The sequence below is a fragment of the Lepidothrix coronata genome, unplaced genomic scaffold (genome assembly GCF_001604755.1).
Source record: "Lepidothrix coronata isolate B3197 unplaced genomic scaffold, Lepidothrix_coronata-1.0 Scaffold179, whole genome shotgun sequence".
NCBI lineage: Eukaryota > Metazoa > Chordata > Aves > Passeriformes > Pipridae > Lepidothrix > Lepidothrix coronata.
Genome location: NW_016690359.1, coordinates 207,679 through 223,921, shown reverse-complemented (window position 1 = coordinate 223,921; position 16,243 = coordinate 207,679). Strand labels below are relative to the sequence as shown.

Below are 16,243 nucleotides of genomic sequence, written 5' to 3'. Positions count from 1 at the left end.
TCCCTCTCCAGCTCTCCTGGAGCCCCTTTAGGCTCTGGAATGTGCTCCGAGCTCTCCCTGGATCCTTCTTTTCTCCAGGTGTCCTCATGAATCCAGCGTGGGAAGGGAATTTAAAGATCATCTTGTTCCACAGGTTCACAGAATGGTTTGAGTTGGAAAGGACCTTAAAACTCATCTGGTTCCATGGGCAGGGACACCTCCCACTATCCCAGGTTGCTCCAAGTCCCGTTCAACCTCGTTTTGGACACTTCCAGGGATTCAGGGGCAGCCACAGCTTCTCTGGGAATTCCATGCCAGCCTCTCCCCACCCTCCCAGCCAAGAATTCCTTCCCAATGTCTCCTCTAAATCTCTCCTCTTTCAGTTTAAAACTGTTCCCCCTTGTCCCATCCCTGTCTGTCTGAGTGAAATGTCACTTCTTGCCATCCCTGATGACAAAGATGTGTCATCTCTTTCTTCACTGTCCTTTCGGGACAAGTCTTTCTCTACATGGTCCCCCTTCCACAGCAGCTTCCAAAACAGCTCTGCTGAGAATTCCCAGCACAGAACTTCTCCCTGCTCAGCCCCAGAAAAAAAAGTGGAACACGGGAAGCGTAACAAGCTACAGTGAATTCTCAGTCACACAGGGGAGTGGAGATGAAGGGAGTCCTATAAATGGTAACACAAGACATATTCTTCGGGCTATAAAACCATAATTGGCCATTTAGCTTTGAAAAATAAATCAGCAGGTTTCTGGGGAGCAGCTCGGGGAGGGTTTGGCCTGGATTGCGCTGGTGCTTCGTGTCACTGGGGAGAGGCACCATCACACTGTCCCAGAAAGTGGCAGAAAGATGTTCATCTGCAATCTGGGCGATAATTGAAAGCTGGTTTTTTTATCTTTTCCGATGGATTTCTTGGCTTCTTGCTCAGCAAGTAACGAGCCCGCGCTCTAAAAACTTGAGTGGCAGCAACCTCTGAAGGAGACTCCGTGGAATGACGGAGACGGGACAGAGATCCCTCGGAATGTTCTCTGGGAGGTTGGTGGGTTGGGACAGAGTGGGAGAAGCTTTGCAGCCCCTGGGCAGTGAAATGAAGAAGAGCAATGATCAGCTGCACAGCCCGGGGAGTGGTGAGGTGGTAGGGAAGAGACCCAGACAGGACTTGGATTACAAATTGCCTGGAAGGGGTTACCGAAATCCCTCAGCCGAGTTTTGGCCGCGACTGTCGGTGTCGCAGTTTGTCACGGGGGTGGTTTCTGGTAGGTCTGGTTTGTTTTCTGCCCGGATTGTCCCAGTAGCTTTTTGTTATATTCCCCCCCCCAAAAAAAAAAAAAAAACCCAACAAACCCTCCCAGAGATCAGCAAGGATTTGTCTCTTTGGGCACAAAGAAACACTGCAAAGGGGAAGTGATAGATTTTTATCTCAAGTGAGGAAATCTTCCTGTGGGATTCTGATCTGCCCCCGGGGGACCAGGAGGGGCCTTTGGGTCCCGGTTCTGCTGGGAGGCATCTGCTGCTTGTGCTGCCAATAAATCAAAAGATTTGCCTCTCCCTTCAGCATGAATAATGGATTCCAATTCCAGCCCTGGCCCTGGATCCCTGCCAGGATCATGTCCTTGTGCCTCAAGGAAGGGCCCTGCTACCTCTCATGGCAACAGCTCAGCCCCAAATGCAACCTCCTTCCCCCCACCTCTCCCGGCCAGCCCAGGCTTCTGGAAGGCAGCACTAATTCAGTGGGATAATTTATGGACGTAGGCTGGCTCTAAGAAACAGTTGCATATTGTCCTGGAGTGTTTACCCAACGAGAAAATAATTACTTTCAGTTAATTGTTCTGTCGGCAGCCCTGACAAAGAGGGGCTCGCTCGCGTGAGAAGGACGTGCTGTATCCCTGCCCTTCGGAATCCCAACGCTTGGCTCCCGCTTGTCACATTCCAGCCCAGTTCTCTGGGCCTGCTGGGCTCGTGGGAGTGAAAAATACTCCTTGTAGGAAACGAAAGTGGGAGGAAAACGGGGCGAGAATCACCGAGTTCAGGGCTGTCAGTGAGAGACCTGCCGTTCTCATCTGGGCTCTGACGCCCTGGAGAAACTCATCCTCACTCCCTACATTTTCCAGACCTTGAAATGGGATCGTGGTGGGGACCTGCTGCAGGGGGATGCTGTAACACCACAGGGATGGACAGCAGAATGCAGCAGGAGAGGCTGATATCCTCATTTCCAACCACAAGGCCGGGTCTCCTTTCTATCTGAAGGCCACAGGATCCTTTAGGATGGAAAAGACCCTCAAGATCGAGTCCACCCATCAGGCCCACCAGGATGACCAGTTTGCTCCCAGTTGGAATATTGTGGATTGAATTTTCTCCCTTGGCTGTCAGTGTTTATGAACAGAGTGCAGTTTTCCTCCATTTCCTCTTTGATTTAATGTTTGGTTGGACTTTATGGCTCTGGACCTGCAGCCAGGCTGGGATGAGGGATGAGGGAATACCAGGCACCTGCTGCTCTTGGCTGGTTTAGGGATGGGTGTGTTGTGTGGGGGGATCCTGCTCCTCTACAGGAGAAATGGGGCTTTCTGAGTCTTCCCACCCTTTACATCCATGATTTTGGACTCCTCCCGTGCTTTTCAGCCTTCCTTCCGGGAGCCCAGAGACACTGGGAGACACCCTCGGGCTTGCTGCTTGAAATTCCCAAATTCTGTCTTGTGGGATTGGAAGGTGGAAGGGGAATGAGCCCCTTCAGAGGGGCTGATGGACCTGCCTGAGTTCTTCAAAGACCTTCCCCACAGTCTGGATTTTACTCCTGAGAGTGGAAAATGGTGGCAGCTGGCCGTATCCCGGTGGGATTCCCTGAATTTTCACACTGGAATATTCCTGTCCTGCCAGTAAATTGTATTGACTTTAATAGCAGCTGCATAGAAATGTCTAAATTGATAAATTTATGGACATCTACAAGCCTGTGTGAGCTCCAGAAGAGTTTGGACAACGCTCTCAGGGACATGGTGGGATTCTGGGAATGTCCTGTGCAGGGCCAGGAGTTGGACTGGATGATCCTTGTGGATCCCTTCCAGCTCAGGATGTTCTGTGATTCTATGGTTTTATATATTTGTATATTTAGATATTTTAGATATCTTTATATTTAATACGTAATTATATATAATTGCATATAATTATATACTTATATATAATAATATGCATCATTATATATGTTTATATGTATTTATATATTTAACATGTTTTTAAAATTTATGTATTTATTAATTTGGCTATAAAAACAATGAATAAACACCTTGCTGGAGGGGCAGCCCCCCCCCAGCCTGTTTTAGTCTACAAATTACACCGATTTCACTGAAAACTCTCAAATTGATTGAGTTAAACTCCTTGAGCGTGAATTTTCCTGTAACATGTTGTCTGGATTTAGCCTAAATCAGGAAGTCTGGAGCTAAGGGCGTGTTCTGAGTGCTAGAAAGTTCTCTTAACTTAAAAACCAGCTTATCATAAATTAAAAAAACCCCCACCAGTCTGAGCCCAGAGCGTGATTTGTGCTCTCTTGGGCTGCCCCAGGTGGGATCAAACGTGGGCTCTCAAATTGTGGCTTTTCGGGTGGCAACAGCACGAGGGATTTTCCTTTTTCTCAAACCCAGGGAAGCAATTCCAGAGCATTTATTAATCCTGCTGTGTTGGACTCCGCAGGAGAAGGAAGGGAGGAGGGAAGACCCCAGACCTGAGCCGACAGGCAGCCGAGAGGAAAAGGAGAGCGGGACGTGGATCCAACCAGCTCCAGAAGGAGAAATCCCTGGCAAGTATCTCCAGCCCGGAATTGGATCAACTGTCTCCGTGTCATGCACTCCCAGGAATATTTGAGCTCCGAGTTTTCACTTAGGGAAGTGCTCCCAATGTAAAATCATGGAATTATAGAATATCCCGAGTGGGAAGGACCCACAAGGATCATCCAGTCCAACTCGTGGCCCTGCACAGGACATTCCCAGAACCCCGCCATGTCCCTGAGTGCGTTGTCCAAACTCTTCTGGAGCTGACACAGGCTTGTAGATGTCTATAAATTTATTAATTTAGACATTTCTATGCAGCTGTTCTTAAAGTCAATATAATTTACTGGCAGGACAGGAATATTCCAGTGTGAAAATTCAGGGAATCCCACCGGGATATGGCCAGCTGCCACCATTTTCCACTCTCAGGAGTAAAATCCAGACTGTGGGGAAGGTCTTTGAAGAACTCAGGCAGGTCCATCAGCCCCTCTGAAGGGGCTCATTCCCCTTCCACCTTCCAATCCCACAAGACAGAATTCGGGAATTTCAAGCAGCAAGCCCGAGGGTGTCTCCCAGTGTCTCTGGGCTCCTGGAAGGAAGGCTGAAAAGCACGGGAGGAGTCCAAAATCATGGATGTAAAGGGTGGAACGACTCAGAAAGCCCCATTTCTGCTGTAGAGGAGCAGGATCCCCACACACAACACACCCATCCCTAAACCAGCCAAGAGCAGCAGGTGCCTGGTATTCCCTCATCCCTCATCCCAGCCTGGCTGCAGGTCCAGAGCCATAAAGTCCAACCAAACGTTAAATCAAAGAGGAAATGGAGGAAAACTGTTTATAAACAGATGGTTATAAATCATCAAGGGGGACCTGCCGTGGGCGGGGAAGGGACAGCGACTGTCCCTTCCTCGTTCCCTACCCCTCCCTCCCTCCTCTCAGGCTCCATTTCCACGCTTTCCACAAAGCCCTGGCACAATTCCCTCGGGACGAATCCCTTCCCAACGCTTCCCTGCTTTGCCCAGGGCTCCCGATGGCAGCGGTTTGTCGCTGGGTTGTCGCGGAGCTGAGCCCCAGCGAAGGTCTGGCACTGAGGCTTCTTTGTGCTCCGGGCTGGAAAAATAGGGCATCCCCTCCGTCAGAGGAGCCTCGGGAAGTTCGGCTTCCAGAAAACTCCATGGGGTTGGTTTTTTTTGTGGATGCGGCAACGAATAACTGCTGGAAGAAGGACGTGCTCGCGGGCGTGTCGGGGGCTTTCGGGAAGCAGACCTGGGAATGTGTTTTTCCATGAAAGCCACGAAAGACAGGCATTGTCTGCAGGGATGGGGAGGCTCCTCCCGACCCAAATGCGGCCTGTTTGCAAGGAAAAGCTTTCAGTCGCTGTTAAATGATATAAATAATGATGGTTATAATTATTCAGCCCTTGTCTTACAGTTTCCACTCTCCAGTGGTTCCCTCTGATCCGAGCATCCCTCCACGGATTCATCCCACCACATCTCCCCCTTTCACATTTAAAGCTGTTTTATTGTCAGTCCCGAAGAAAGAAAAAATCTCAGTTCAGGCCTAAAATAAGTTAATTTGATTCTTTCCCCCCAGATTTTACCAAAGTTATTGCTCTTCAAAGTTAATGAACCTGAGCAGGAAGGCACAGGCACCTTGGGCTGAGATTCCAAAGGCTTCTGTTCCTCCTGATTTTAGAGTTGTCCACGTTCCAGTAGAAGAGCTGTGCTTTTTATTCTCACACAAAACCTCCTTTAATGGCAGCAGCACGACGAGACAATAAAGCTGAGGTTACACCAGGCTGGTGCATAGAAAAAGAAAATAAATATATATATATATATAAATATAATTCGCCAGGAATAATGCAAAATTAATTTCCATTTGTTATTAAAGCAGCATTGGAAAACCTTGCTGAAATGAAGACCTTTGAAAAGGCTCTTATTTAATCAAGTCCAAATAAAGAGGCTTAATGTGCAAATCTTTCAGTAAATCCTTAGAAGAAAAAAAAGAGACCATGATGAAAGAATAAATGCCCAAGGCAGGCAAACATCAAGTCAAATTAAAAGGCAGCCCTTGAATAGATCTGTGATTCAAGTGCAGAAAGTAGGTGAGAATAAAGTGAATTACAGTCAATAATAGAGATGGAAAAAAGGGTTATTAGAGGGAGCTCCCGGCTCGGGAGGCAACAACACACCAAAGTGGAATAAAAACACCTAATGAAGGTGATGACCCAAGTCCTGGAATTGCATCCACCGGCTCCGCATTTGCATGGGGTGAATCAGTTCTCCCCTGGAAAACCTGGGAGGTTTTGGAGTTTATTAGTGATGGTGGAAAGCACGGAGTGCGACCACTTCATTTAGAATAAATTAAAGTGAAGTAGCTCAATTACAAGGAATTGTAAATTGTGATGGAATAAGTTAATTAGGGCTGTGAATGAATTAGGGCCACTTTCCTTCCTAGGGATGCACAGGAACCCCCCCGTGTCTCTGCAGTGGGGAGAGAATTGATGTTTGGAGTAAAAATCATATTTATAATGGGCAGAAGATGAAGATCCAGGGCTCCCAGCACCCACACATGGTCCTGCCCAATGTACATTTATCTTCTGCAAACCCTATTTTCAGTTTTATTTGCTCAACGTGGTAATGTTTGTCCGCTATTCTGACCAAATAAGTCTGAAAAACCCAAGTTGTTGGTCAGAATAACCTGTGGGTTTTTTTGAATCTTTGGGGATCTTCCTCAAGGAATAAGCTGTGATATTAAGATTTTATTATTATTATTATTATTATTATTTTTTTTTTTTTCATTGAATTTTGATCTTCTGTTAAAACAGATTTCATCCTTTACACTGAGACACTTCCAAACACCAAGCGAGGCTGGGATCAGACACAGCCACGTGCATGGGGGAAGGGGGGTTGAAATTGGGGAATTAACATCTGAATTGCTGTGGAGAATTAATTAATTAATTAATTAATTAATTAATGTGGGTTCAGCTTTACTGGCATCACTTTCTAGTGAGGTCCTTTTGTCCTCAAGGTAAACTTTATCCCACAGCACAGGCCACTGCAAGTGCTCGTCTCATCTAGGGATAAAATGTATAGAATGTGTAGAATTCGTGGAAGTTCTCAGTGGATTCCAAGCTTTCCAGTCCCTCTGAAGCTGTTGGGATGTTGATGTTGTCTTCTCTTCCCAGATATGGCTCCCTGCAGATCCTGAGTGTCTTCCAAAGCCGCCAGCTCGTCCCAGCTGGGCTGCCCATCGCTCCGCTGGGAACCTGCCCCCCAAGGCAGCGGCAAAGGCCCTGGCCCAGAGCTCCCAGTGGAACGCCGGGATACGACCGGCACCTGTCCGAGCTCCGGGACCAAACCCACGTGGGAGAGGGACTGGAGATGTCACCAGGATGGAGAGCAGAGCTCCATGTCAGTAAGATGTCCTGTCCCATGGGGAGGCTGTTCTAGAGCCTGGCAGTATCCAGATCGTGGAATCATGGAATGGTTCGGGAAGGGACCTTAAAGACCATCTTGTTCCACTCCCTGCCATGGGCAGGGACACCTCCCACTATCTCAGGTTGCTCCAACCTGGAGTTGGACACTTCCAGGGATCCAGGGGCAGCCACAGCTTCTCTGGGCAACCTGTGCCAGGGCCTCACCACCCTCCCAGCCAGGAATTCCTTCCCAATCTCCCATCTAACCCTGCCCTCTGGCACTGGGAAGCCATTCCCTGTGTCCTGTCCCTCCAGTCCTTGTCCCAAGTCCCTCTCCAGCTCTCCTGGAGCCCCTTTAGGCTCTGGAAGGGGCTCCAAGGGCTCCCTGGATCCCTCTGTTCTCCAGGTGAACACCCCCAGCTCTCCCAGCCTGGCTCCAGAGCAGAGGGGCTCCAGCCCTCGGAGCATCTCCGGGGCCTCCTCTGGACTCGCTCCAGCAGCTCCACGTCCCTCTGCTGTTGTTCCCAGAGCCGGAAGAAGCTCTGCAGGGGCGTCTCACCTGAAGGGGTAGAGGGGCAGAATCCCCTCACCTCTGGTATGGGATGAGCCCAGGACATGGGGGGGTTCTGGGCTGGAGTTTGAGCTTTTCATCCACCATCACCCCCAGGTCCTTGTCCTCAGGGATCCTCTCCATCCCTTCATCCCCCAGCCCATGTCTGTGCTTGGGATCAAGCAATCCCACTGTCCTTGTCACCAGCAGAGCTGTTCCATTTAGAGCCCAGAGGGAAGGAGGTGACACTGGCCGGGTGTTTCTGTGGGGGAAGGACAGGGATGGTGGGAATGCAGACAGGGATTTGCTGCATTGGAAGAGAATTTATGGCCAGAGATGTCACATCCAGCACTTCCCAAACCCACCTGTCCCAGCTGTCATCTTGGAATGAACATTGGCACAGGCTCCACACGGGTTTAACTCATCAACACTGCCTGGCAGAGCAAGAGATGTGGCCGTGGGCTCCATCCAAAGTCCAGGGACTCTGCCAGGTCCTGGAGAGAATCCAGGAGGAGCTGGTGTGGTTGGGTTGGAACCAGAGCCCTCAGCAAATTCCAGCACAGAGCAGTGAACTCCAGGCAGAGAACAGCTGAGGAAGCAGCTGATTCGGGAATGCCTCCCAAAAATAAGGAGGTGGAATGACACCATCCCAAAGAATCTTGTGTTGTTTCAATCTGGGCTTGGCTTGGGAAGCTCTCCATGTCTCCCGAAGGTCCTCAGTGTCTGCAGCCTCCTGGGAAAGTCTTTTGGGTACCTTTGAGGAGCACCAACACCTGTGCAGGTTTTGGTGAAAGTCCTCTTGGTTCACAAGTGGGTTTTAATGGCTTAATTATGGCTTTAATCCATAAGGATTAAAATCTGTGACCTCTGAGGGTTTTTGGTTGTGCAAGAAGGATGAAGAACCTGGAGGGAACGATGGAAAATAGGATTCTGATGGGACACTGTTAGGATTTTCAGGGAGATCACAGAGGTGGAGTGAGCAGAGCTCCTACAAGGCAACAATTGTCCAGTAATTATTGGTGACCCCATTTAGAAGGGAGATGATGGAGCACGTGGAAAGCTCCGGCATCCCTCTGGATCTCCCTGGAATCCTGCATTTTTAGCAGGTCCATAGGCTGATCTCCACGAGGAGGAAGTGAGTGATCACAAATCCTCCTGTGGGAGATGAAAAGATCTAAACGCAGCTGAAGGGGAAAGCACTGGAATGAGAAAGATTGGATTGGATATAGGATTGGATATTGGGAACAATTCCTTCATGGAAAGAGTTGTCCAGCCCTGGCACAGCTGCCCGGGGCAGTGGTGGATTCCCATCCCTGGAGGGATTTAAAATCCCTGTGGATGTGGCACTTGGGGACATGGGTTAGTGATGGCCTTGGAAGTGCTCAGGGAACAGTTAAACTCGATCTTGGAGCGGTTTTCCAACCTAAATGATTCCCTGATTCCATGAGTGAGGCCTAAGGAAAACACACAAAGACTTCTCCATGTGGGAAGCGGGACATAAATGCATCCTGGCCATAAAAGCATCAGGATCAGGCCAGAGGGTCACAGTTCCTCTCAGTGCTAAAGCCATACAAGGTTCCTATAAAACAGGACCCTCATCTTGGAATTCCATCGCCTGGACAGAGCTGTGGGAATGTTGTGAGCTGGATTAGGGCCAAGTCATCCAGAGTTAAGCGCAGGCTCTGGGCCTTGGATGTGGTGTTGGCTGTTCCAGTCAATCCAGGGAATTCTGCTGGTCCGGCAGCAGAGTTGGGGCGGCTTCCCAGGAATGCATCGCTCGGCTCCAGAGGGAACGGGAATGGGAAGAAGGTGTTTGAGTGGCTGAGCTTCTGGGAACCAAACTGCAAGTGCTGCTGGCAGAGAGAATGTGGGAGCACAGGGAATTCCTGCAGATCTGTGGCCACCCAGTGACTGTTACTGGTGCCAGAAAGGTGGAGGGAACTGGTGCCTGCCGGGATGTGCCGTGTCCGGCCTCGGCTGCAGCTGAATTCCCTCTGCATGGCAGGGAATTCCGTGCATGAGGAAAGGGTTAGTGGGGAAGCAAACTCCTTACAAACACCACTGTGGTAAAAAAATCCCGAGGAAAGGATCCCCGAGGGATTGCATTTGGATGAGGGGCAATTTGCAAGGCAAAACTACGTAATATTTTTTTTTTTAATATCAGAGAGAGACAAATCCCATCTTAATTCCTTTGGTGACCTCTCCAGGACCTTTGTGAACTCTGCCAGGGCTTTTCCCGAGGTAAACTTTACCCGGGCTTTGCCAGGGAATGTCTGCAGATTGCCAGGAAGTGGCAGGAAAAGTCAAGATGTTTTGATTGATGGTGATTTTCTCTATAATGAGATGACGGAGGGAAATAATCCAGATTTGTGGAGGTATTTGAGGTATTAAATGCCACCAAAATCCCAAGGATTGGCTGAGCACCTAAACAGGTTTAGAATGTGAATTCTCTGCCTGAGTTAATCTGATCCTGACATTATTTCTCCTCCCTCCAGCATCTCCAGTGTTCGAGGCTCAGCCCTGGCACATTCCTGCATCCAGCCAAGGATCCGACTCGGAATGAGGGAGGATCCAGAGTGTCCTTCATCCAGGCTGGACAGAAGCTTCTCTTCCTGGCAGTGGGAAAACAAAATGTTGCTGCTGGTCTTCGGGATCTCGACCTGGTTTCCCGTTGCTGGTGCCTTATCCTCTTTTCCTTCTGGATGCGTCACCTCTGAAGTGTTCACTTGGAATTTTGACCGTGGAGACACTTGCTTGGATCCTTTCTAGGGCTGCTGGACCTCCTGTGAGCTTTTCTACGGATCATTTGGACAAATCTTAGGGCACATCCCACAGCCTGAGCTGCTCTGTGATGCTTTGCCAGGGAATCACAGGAGTTGATTCTGGCTCTGTGGGCACCGATGGGATTCTGGAAGATGAGGGATGACTTCCAGCCATTGGAATGATAAAAATTCCACCCTCCCTACAAATTGAGTGCTTTACCACCAGTACTACCATGATACTTCAGCTGTGACCTCCAGCTCCTGCCAAATCAGCTGGAAAGCACCAGGCTGGGCAAGGGAAGAGCATGGAAGAAAGGAGAATCAAGGAAAATGCTCCAAGAAAAACCCAGTTGGGGTCGTGCTGGAAACAGAATTTCTCCCTTGTGTTGAACAAGGCAAATCTTTTCAATCGTGTCAGTGAGAAGGAAATCAAATCCCACACTCTGGATGGCAGCACACGGATCCGTGTGGGGAGCTGGCACTTGTTATTTAGGAGGATGTAAATCATGGGCTGTTACTGGTTTTTTTCTGGGATCAAGGAATTTCCCAGTAAATTCAACAAATAGCAGTTTTTAAGGATGAGGGGATTGAATGCTCAGCAACTGTAACTCATTGCCTGGTCATATCCCAGAGCAAGAGAGTTGGGATAAAACTGAACCTTTCCAGGTGTTGGGAAGAGTCACAGCACGCCCAGGAATCCTCAACATTTCACATTCCAGAGGGAATGCCAAAATCCCAGAATCATTAAGGCTGGAAAAGACCTTTAAGATCATCAAGTCCAACCATCAACCAGCACCTCCTCAATGTTCACCCTTAAACCATGTCCCCAGGTGCCACGTCCTTGTGTTTTTGAAGACTTCCAGGGATGGGGACTGTTCCAGTGCTTTACAACCCTTCCCATGAAGAAAGTGTTCCCAAAATTGCTCCAAATCATTGATGAGGCAACTCAGTGAGTCTCCCTCTCCCAGACTTCGGTGTTTCCTTTTCCCAGTTGTCCTGGATGCTTGGAAGGACGAGTTCATCTCAAAAAACACGACGGCCTAAGAACTGATAAGCCTGAGCTGTCACCTCTCAAAGGATCAGCTGAACTAGGAACTTGCAGATGGGAATTATCTCACGGATTTTAGGATCTGTTGATTATCTGTTGACTAATGAATTTTGTTTCGGAAGGGCCAACTGTTGAGCAATTGAAGTGAGATGGGGCAAATCCCATCCAAAACATTCATCAGCATCATTCCCAAATCTCTCCTCACAAGCCTTTTTTTTTTGATTTCCCAGGAAACCAAGGTAGAGGGATTGCTCCATGGGTGCTTTTCTTGGCTTCTTAAGGAGCTGTTCCAGCTCTTTTTCTGGTCTCCATGAGGCAGCAGTTGATCCACAAACAGCAAAAACCTACTCAAGGAAAGGATGTAACCCTGCAGCAATGCTTTTCCTTTCTCATCAGTGACCACATTCCCTGGAATCATCCAGCTCCCAGAGCCCTGGAGGTGAGTCCTGGACATCACCGTGCCTTTGCTGCAGCAGATCATGTGTCTTAAGTGCTCACTGTACATTTTCAACCTCAAACCTTCCCTGATTTATAAAGTTTTTGTAGTTCTGAGGCCGTAAAATAACAAACAGGGATGTGCCAAGCCAAGGAGATTATCCCTGGAATAACGGCAGAGCTGCACAACGCCCTGGTGGGATCCTATTAATCAGAATTAAATCACATATACTTGAAATATGTCGTGTGGAATGTACTGTGTGCAAGGTAAACACACCTTAACGTCATTCCTGAGGTCACAGCGCGGGGCAGAATCTGAAATGGAGAGAAATAAAATCCAGAGGGAGAGTCTCCATCACCTGGGAGCTGCTGGAAGCCGCATCCCCCCGGGGCTGCTGATCTGCAGGGGCAGGTGGTTGTTCCCTCAACTTTGTAGCGTTTCCAGATCTGCGGAGAAGGAGTTGCCAAACCAGAACAGAGGGAGGCGGTTGCGCCCTCGCCCTTCCTCGTAGATGCACATTTCCCAGCCCTGCCCGGCGTTCCCAGATCCTGCCCCGTGGATCTCATGAGCCACAGCCTTTGACTGGAGAACTGAAGGTGCCTTTGGAAGCCCAGAGGCCACTGAATCAGCTGAATTCCAGCGGCACGAGCAGGATCGGGATGGGAGCCGCCGGCTACAGCCCTGCTCAGGTGTGGGGAGCAAACCCCCCCCAATCCAACACCCTCCTGCTGGAGCTTTGCTCCCCATCCCTGCCCAAAGCTCCCCCTGCAGTGCCCTGGTGTTCCCGGCCCGGAGCGACGGCACGTTTGGAGTTCGGCTTTGCAGCCAAAATGAAGTTTTCCCTAATTATTGCTCTTGTGGGTTGAAGAGACAGAAAGTTTGGAAAGGGAATGTGTGTAACTCGAGTTGATGGGAGCTGCAGGTCGGATTGAAGTGAGGATTTTTGGGAATGTCCAGCCTTTGCGGGGAGGCGGGAGATGAGCCGCTGCCAGGGAAGTGGGGACATTTGGAGGGGGAAGTCTCAGCAGTGGCTGAGGGATAATGGATTAAAGGATGGCTGTGGAAGAGCAGGGAGACCTTGTGGCAAAGGGAAAGCAGCCAGGGAGAGGAGTCAAATCAAGATTAAAAGTTGCTTTAGTCAGTGGATGGAGCTGATAAGGAACAGAGAGCAAAGCTCAGCTCAGTAAGGAAGGGCTGAGATGAGGAGGTAGCCACAGGGTGTGAGGGATTGTTTTTAGGGAGGCAGAGGGATATGGGAATTGGTTTGGAGTCCGTCACCTTGTCCCTGCTGACGTGTTTAGATCCACCACCTTATTGTAAAATGAAAATGAATTCAAAAATAAAAATAAAATTAAAATACAGTGGAAATAAGAAATAAAATAAAAAGTAAAATGTAAAATAAAAATTAAAAATTAATTACTAAATAAAATTAAAACAAATGATTTTTTAGTGAAATAAAAATAAAAATAAAAAATGAACAATAAAACATAAGATAAAAAATTACTAAATAAAATAAAAATAAAAATAAAAATAAAAATAAAAATAAAAATAAAAATAAAAATAAAAATGAAATAAAAATAAATTTAAAATTAAAACCGGTATAAAAATAAATAAAAAATAAATTACTAAATAAAATAAAAATTAAATTAAAATACATAAACAAATAGAAAAATAAAAATAAATTACTAAACAAAATAAAAAATAAAACTTAAAATAAAAATAAATTAAATTAAACGTAAAAATAAAAAAATTAACAAATAAAAATAAAAAATAATATAAATAAAATAAAAATAAATTACCAAGTAAAATTAAAATTAAAATTAAAAAATAAATAAAACCAAAAATAAATTACTAAATAAAATAAAAATTAAAAATAAAAACAAAAATAAAATAAAAAATAAAACTTTAAATAAAAATAAATTAAATTAAAAATAAAAATAAAAACAAAAATAAATTAAAATTAAAAATAAAATAATAATAATAAAATAAATTATTGTGCACCTCGCACAGGTATCCTGCCTGTCCCATGCTCCATGCCATCCTCAAAAACATCCTGCAGCTGAGTTCCATGTGGAATGTGCTCCATCAAACAACTCAGGGGCAGGAATTGCTGTAATTCCCACGGCCAGACACACAGACAACCCCTGAGTGCACCTGGAATGTCCCCTGAGGCACAGCAGCTGCTGGAATAGGTCTGGGAAGGCGATGGCAGCAGATGCAGGGCTGGGGAGATGCTTTGGAACAGCCCATATCCCAACACAGCCCCTTTCCAAACCACGGGATAAAGTGCTGGTTGGCACAGGACGCTCGGGAGACCCCCGGGGAGGCCAAACCACAGGCACAGGCAGGTCCAGGCACTGCAGGGCACTCCCCGCACATCCAGTAGGAAGGAAACTCAGTTCAAGCTCTCCAAAAAAGCCCTGGAGGCAGGAGGTTGCTGTGGGAGCAGACGGTTTAAATCCTATTTTCAACCTGTTCCGTGCCAGGATCTGGTGGGATGGTGCCAAAGCCACCCAGGGAGGGGAGGAAGGCGGGATGATCATGGACACAGGACTGTGTGCTCTTTTCCCTTTCCCTTTTCCCTTTCCCTTTCTGCTCCCTGAAACCCCTGCTGGCCCTTCAGTCCCCAGGCACACACCAGTCCTGACTGTGATCCCAAAAATCCTCATGTCAGGCCACAGACCCAGAGGTTTCCAGGGAAAGCTTTTTACCAGCCCACAAATCCCAAGACCGGGTCCTGTGGCCACTTCCAGCATCTCCCTTCAGTTTTATCCATCATCTGGTGGCTTTTGGGAGCTGGTGGCACCAGCAAGGCTCTGGCTCACAGCAAAAACCAAACAAAAGCAGGTAGTTCCCCACATGGGATGTAATTCAGCTTTGGAATTCCCTGTCTCCGGAAGCTGTAGATGTTAAAGCTGGTGTGGGCTCTAGAAGCCACTGCAGACTCATGGGAGAATTCCAAGCTCATTTTATAAGAATTTGGGCTGGAAGGGACCCCGGGAGGTCCCAGGTGGCTGAGGGGCTTCAAATCCTCCAAAGGGGGAGATGACACAACTTCAGGCAACACACTCTGACACTTAGAGAATCATGGAATGTCCTGAGTTGGAAGGGACCCACAGGGATCACCCAGTCCAACCCCTGGCCCTGCACAGGACACCCCAACAATCCCACTCTTGCCCTGTTGTCCAAACGCTCCTTGAGCTCTGGCAGCCTTGGGGCCGTGCCCACTGCCCTGGGGAGCCTGTTCAGTGCCCGACCACCCTCTGGGGGAAGAACCTTCTCCTGAGATCCCCTCGGCTGGTCTGGTGATGAAAAGGTCCCTCCTTACACCCAGTTTGAACCTTTCTCCTTGAAACTCTCACCTGTTCCCTCCCACCCTCCCAGCACTGTGCGAACGCAACATCCCTCAGACCCCCCGAAGCCCTTCCCTCTCCTCATCCTCTCCCCTCAAAGACCCTCATCCCCTGCCCTGCTCTCTCCCAGCACCCCCCGCCCCGCTCTCCCTGCGTTCCGCAGGAGTCCGCACGTCTCCAGGCGGGATTTTCAGCCTTTTGTCAGGAAAACGCCGCCTGTTCTCCCTCCTCATCTCGATGCTCTGCTACCACCTAGCGCTGACAGGGCGCAGGGCCCTCAGGCTGGTGTGGGGGTCCCTCTGGGGGATTCCCAGGATAATCGTGGGCTGTGCCAAGTGGGAAGAAGACTGATAGCAAGATCCCGGGGAAAGCTGGGGTTTGGTGGGGGAAATAGGGTGATGCCACTAGTGGGAATCTGAAACAGATGGATTTTTACCTTCTCCTCTTTTAGTCATCAGCCAGAAGAGCAGCCACAGGGATGTGTCCAGTGCTGTGTCCAGCTGTGGGTGGCTCCTCAGGACGGGAGGGACATGGAGCTCCTGGAGCAGCTCCAGTGGAGGGAAACAAAGATGCTGAAGGGACTGGAGCATCTCCGTGACCAGGAAAGGCTGAGGGAGCTGGGGCTGTTCAGTCTTGAGAAGAGACACTGAGAGGGGACCCTGTAGGGTCTGTAGGGAGGGGGCAGAGGATGGATCAGGCTCTGCTCGGGGGGCCCAGCAATGGCACAAGAGGAACGGGCAGGAATTGATGCCAGGAAGTTCCACCTGAACACGAGGAAGAACTTCTTTGCTGTGCAGTGACCGAGCACTGAACAGAGACAAGAGAGGGTGTGGAGTCTCCTCACTGGGGATATTCCAGACCTGTCTGGACACAGTCCTGTGCCGTGTGCTCTGAGATGACCCTGTTTGAGCAAAGAGTGTGGACCAGATGACCCAGTCTGGTC

General features: G+C 48.6%; 1 protein-coding gene and 1 long non-coding RNA gene across 5 annotated transcripts in view; one reads left to right on the top strand and one right to left on the bottom strand.

The window, feature by feature from the left end:
* FBXO16 (F-box protein 16) overlaps window positions 1–12,235 on the top strand; it is a 34,625-nt gene extending 22,390 nt beyond the window's left edge. For all 4 annotated transcript variants that reach the window (XM_017830505.1, XM_017830507.1, XM_017830503.1 and 1 more), the window contains 3 exons: window positions 3,661–3,766; window positions 6,921–7,146; window positions 10,197–12,235. In XM_017830505.1, coding sequence (XP_017685994.1) covers window positions 3,661–3,766; window positions 6,921–7,146; window positions 10,197–10,264 — 400 coding nt within the window. In that variant the 3' untranslated portion in view covers window positions 10,265–12,235. The remainder of the gene's footprint in view (window positions 1–3,660; window positions 3,767–6,920; window positions 7,147–10,196) is intronic.
* Window positions 5,128–15,846, bottom strand: LOC108504949. The gene is made up of 3 exons (XR_001877325.1): window positions 15,737–15,846; window positions 12,224–12,393; window positions 5,128–5,531 (listed from the first exon to the last, which is right to left on the bottom strand). It is a non-coding gene; the product is annotated as an uncharacterized LOC108504949 (long non-coding RNA).
* Window positions 15,847–16,243: the final 397 nt, after the last annotated feature.